The 4,848-nt window shown below is 35.6% G+C and overlaps 1 protein-coding gene across 1 annotated transcript; it reads left to right on the top strand.

Annotated features, from left to right (window-relative positions):
• The first annotated feature begins 2,214 nt into the window (after positions 1 to 2,214).
• On the top strand, positions 2,215 to 3,630 carry LOC143250258 (uncharacterized). The gene is made up of 2 exons (XM_076500727.1): positions 2,215 to 2,516; positions 3,304 to 3,630. The coding sequence occupies exons 1-2, from the start codon at positions 2,267 to 2,269 to the stop codon at positions 3,558 to 3,560; spliced, it is 507 nt and encodes a 168-aa protein (XP_076356842.1). The 5' UTR covers positions 2,215 to 2,266; the 3' UTR covers positions 3,561 to 3,630.
• The last annotated feature ends 1,218 nt before the right edge of the window (positions 3,631 to 4,848 follow it).

Raw genomic sequence — 4,848 nt, 5'->3', positions numbered from 1 at the left:
TTGTTCAATTTAGTTGTTTTTTTTATTAAAATGAATTCTTCCATTTCTCTGTCCATAAAAGTATGACGTTTAGATAAGATCTTGACACCATGATTGTGGCATGCCAAGTTCTTTTCCATAATGTTATTATTGACATTTTTGATGTCACGCACACGTTCATATATTCTATTATGTTCAGGTCGGCAAGTTTCTCTTATATACGTACCAAAGTATCTGCCACAAATTACTTCATAAACAAAATTATTACTATGACACATGTAGTCCATCTTTAGTCGCTTTGAAGTTAATTTTCATGCATCGTGGTTTGGTTTGAATTTCGCGCAAGGCTACTCGAGGGCTATCTGCGCTAGCCGTTTCTAATTTAGCAGTGTAAGACTAGAGGGAAGGCAGCTAGTCATCACCACCAACTGCCAAATCTTGGGCTACTTTTTTACCAACAAATAGTGGGATTGACCATCACATTATAACGCCCCCACGGCTGAAATGGCGAGCTCGTTTGGTGCAACAGGGATTCGAATCCCCGACCCTCAGACTACAAGTCGAACGCCTTAACCCATCTGGCCATGCCGGGCACATATTCATGGCTGGTACGGGATACGGAGGGTCTCACGAGGGTTTGAAAAAAAAGGGACAGTGTCTCACACAAATATTTTTTATAGTCTACCTTTTAATTTTAAATTTAAAAATTTAATTTTTATAATTTTTTTGAAGACATGTTGAAAGTTTGTTTGTTTGTGATTTTAAGTTTATTTGTTTCAAAGTGAGAACTTAAATTATGTCAAGAAAATTACTTCAAAAGAGTGTTTGTTTCCAAGTGAGAATCTAATTTGGTAGATAATGTGATAACTATAGTTTGTATTTTTCAAGATGAGAAATTACACATTGTTGCAAAAAAATTCGATACTTTGTTACATAAAATTCACATCTCATTAGAAAGGAATGGTTCTATTTCAATAAATCAGTTGTCAAACATATTTTTCAGTCGAATACAAAAGACTAATTATTTCAAAAAATGATTAGAAAATACAAAAGATATACAAAAAAACAGTTTTTGTCTGAACACAAAACAAAACAATGACGATTAAATTCATGTAAAAAAAAACTTAGAGCAATTTTCCACAACTGAAATATAATTCAAAAACTTCTTTAATATCTATATCAAAATTTTGGTAGTCGACTTCAAACCTTATACAGGGTGTTCGGAAAGTCACTGTGCACTTATATATTTATTAACAGACAAAACTGCACAGTGACTTTCCGAACATCCTGTAATTAAATTTTTACAAAGTAGGTATTGTATACTTTACCTTCTTCCGCGAGGACAGCGATAAGTCGTCGGATTTAAAAGGCGATAATTTGGGGTTCGATTCTCCTCAGTGGAAACAACAAATAATCTAATGTGGTTTTGCTATAAGAAAACACGCGCGCATACACACACACTTATGGTTTATCAAAGTAACGCCAAATTTTTTGCAAAACTGTGTAGTTAGGAATATGAATACAACATCAGAAGCTAATTTGTTTTAAAGCAAGAATCAGTGAACGTGGAGGTAAGACATTGCCCTGGATTAGATTAACTATCAAATTATATCACATTTTAAACCCTATTTAAAAAACACAAAAAATTAATGAAAATTTTCCAGTCGGAAATTATTCCGAGTAATTATTGAAATATTTAAGGTATATGTCTGTTTTGCCTAAATATTTTTAATGTCATTTGATTTTTTCCCTACTAGAAACAAAACTGATGGCCCGTCATGACCAGGTGTTTAAGGCACTCAACTCGTAATCTGAGGATCGCGGGTTCGAATCCTCGTCACATCAAACATACTCGCCTTTTCTTTCTTGGGGCGTTATAAAGTGACACTCAATCCCCCTATTCATTGGTAAAAGTGTAACCCATGAGTTGGCGGTTGGTGGTGATTAGAAGTTGCCTTCCTGCTAGTCTTACACTGCTAAATTAAGAAAGGCTAGTGAAGATAGTCCTAGTGTAGCTTTGCGCAAAATTCAAAAACAAACAAAACTGATCTGCTGTTTCTTATAATTAATTTTTTTACCTTGACAAATCCACAAAATATTAAACAATGAAAAAGCTATTACTGTTTTGAACTCATTTGACCGTTAAGAAGCTATTGAAACATATTATCAAGTCTTCTTAAACAATGATCGACTCGTAATATCGTAGTTCTGACGTAGTCGCGGGGGCGGCAGCACAATCGAGAGGGTCCAAGCGGCATATTTGTCTGATTGTTTTCGGTGTTCGACAATGTCAGTTCAACAGAAAACAACAGTATGCCGCAAACAGAATGTTGTGTTCCTTTGTGCAAAAATCGTGATGGACACAGATTTCCGTTTAATACAAGTAAGGAAAGAGAGAGTGTTCGAAAACGCTGGATTTTGGCCATCAGAAAGAGCTGATTCTAAGGCCAAGTTTCGTGTGTGGGAGCCTGGGCCAAGCTGTGTCGTGTGCCATGACCACTTCGTACCGACACATTACTACAGTGAAACATCTTTTGGTAATTATCATTCCAGTACTTTAAAACAAAAATGACACCCACTACTTATCTCAACCACCACCACCACCACAGGGACTGCGGAACACACATACATACATCCACACAATAACACATACCTACACACACCATCTGCCACCATCACTAATCATTTACTTTTTTTTTTGCTTCTAAGCTTTTCGATCTAAGCGATAGTTCGTTTATGATTTCATATGAACCTAATGTTGTAAATATTTAAAAGTATGACAAGTTGTACATCCAAGGGCGTAGATTTTTTACACCCGATGGGGGGGGGATGATTTTTTGCAACCACTTATGTGGACTGTTCAATTTGCAAATTGGTAATCTCTGATTACGTGAACCTGAGAGCTGTAAACATGCAGTCACAGAGTAATCTTGTTGCCACGATACTTGCATGTATACTTAGGCCTACTGACTGATACGAACTATCGCTTAGATCGAAAAGCTTAGAAGCACGCCTATATTAGATATGTACATTTCAGCTACTGAAAAAGCATACATCTAGGCCTAATTATGTAATTCGATTGGTAAGAACACGAGAATCACAAGAACAAACACACAATTTGTAGGCCTGTGATGTAATAAAACAATTCTACAGACCAAACTGCAGGGGGGGATGATTGTATGCACCATAACCCCCACCTAAAATGAAGGGGGGATGTATCCCACCCATCCCCCCTCAGAATCTATGCCCCTGTATACATCATAACATGTACATGTACAAGTGGAATTTAGTGATATATATTTTTTATGAATAATTCTCTTTCAGGTTATGAACCTCAAGCAAAACGTTTGCGACCAAACGCAGTTCCAAGTGTGCTTCTGTGGACGACTTCACAGACATCGGAAGCAAAAGTGAGAGCAGCTCGCCAGACAGATATCACATTGACACTAACTTCTGTAGTGGTGGTTTTGTATTGTGTTACATGTGTAGTGTGTATATTACATTTAACACTACCTTTTGTAGTTGTTGTTCTCTCTAATTTTAGATGTGTACAGTGTGTATTATACACACACACACATTAACACGAAGTGCTTAACAAAAAACTAATATTACACATGACAATAAACCCTGTATATATAAATCTAATATTTATACCCTGTGTAAGATTATATATCTACTTACTCTGCTTGTTGTACTCAATAGTGTAATGCTACAAAGTCTGATATAAATCTGTCACTTCACTAATACTCAGGTTAACACCCACTTTACACCCTTTAACACAATCATTTCAGCGCCTGTTCGTGATGTATCCAACCACAATTTTAGAGACAATTTATCTATTAAACATGATTTACATCAACCAGAACCAAATGAATATCATAATTCTTTCAGACACCATATTTCCATACCGTTAAGTTAGTTTAACGAATCCCATTTCATACAGTTAGTTAAATGATAGAAACACATGCAATTTTTAAGGTTAAATTTCTTTTAATAAATTTCACCCACCCTCTGATTTTTTGTTACTACAGATTCCAGTAGCCCACGTGATTTTTAGTATGGATCCTAAGGACTTTACAAATTTTATCAACAGGCACCAGATGGATGCCACAGATACTCATCTATGACAAAACCCTAGCCTTAGTAAACATAAAAATCAAGGAATGTCACAAGCTCACTATCACCATAAAACTGACATTGTTTTGTTTCGTCATGCACCTACTCTATACATGTTTTTTTTAGGCCTAGATGACACTGAAATTAATAACAAGGCCTATATTATCACCTATTTAAAAGTTCATGATTCACTTGAGAAAAAGAAAATTTGTCCTAATACACAAATACAATACACACAATGTATTTATTAGTTATTTCATGTTCCTATCTAAGTTACTTACAACATATAAGGACCAAACGTTCTGAATTTACCCGCTAATAGTCCGCCTCCAGAGAAGGCAACAACAAACAAAGTGAAGGACCCTGACGATTGTGCTACTACCGTGCAAATGAGGAAACTCACTAGTTACGAGCTTCCCATTAAATTTTAAAATTCTGCTATATAAATAGCATATATACTTGAAATAATAAAAACTCATTTAATTCTGAGAATCTTGATATTGAAAGACAAACATAAATTTGAAAGATTATTTGTGCTTTGCCCACCACTGGGAACTCATCTTAGCAGTTACAAGATTTCCAAAGTGAAAAACAAATACAAACTAGATTCTGAATATTTAGCGTATTCTTTTCTAACAATGAAACAATGTGCCGGTGGGACAGCAGTAAGTCTTCAGATTTACAACACTAGTATGTGAAGTGAGAAGAGGGCTGGTTCGATTACCCACAGTTGACACAAGAGATAGGCCGATG

The sequence above is a fragment of the Tachypleus tridentatus genome, chromosome 5 (assembly GCF_004210375.1).
Source record: "Tachypleus tridentatus isolate NWPU-2018 chromosome 5, ASM421037v1, whole genome shotgun sequence".
NCBI lineage: Eukaryota > Metazoa > Arthropoda > Merostomata > Xiphosura > Limulidae > Tachypleus > Tachypleus tridentatus.
Note: the sequence above shows the minus strand (reverse complement) of the source record. Positions and strands in the feature narration are given on the sequence as shown.

Excerpts from the sequence above, each read along its gene's own strand:
- LOC143250258 (XM_076500727.1), top strand. The coding sequence starts at position 2,267 with ATGTCAGTTCAACAGAAAACAACAGTATGCCGCAAACAGAATGTTGTG. Across the intron at positions 2,517-3,303 it reads CTACAGTGAAACATCTTTTG|GTTATGAACCTCAAGCAAAA; the intron begins GTAATTATCATT and ends ATTCTCTTTCAG.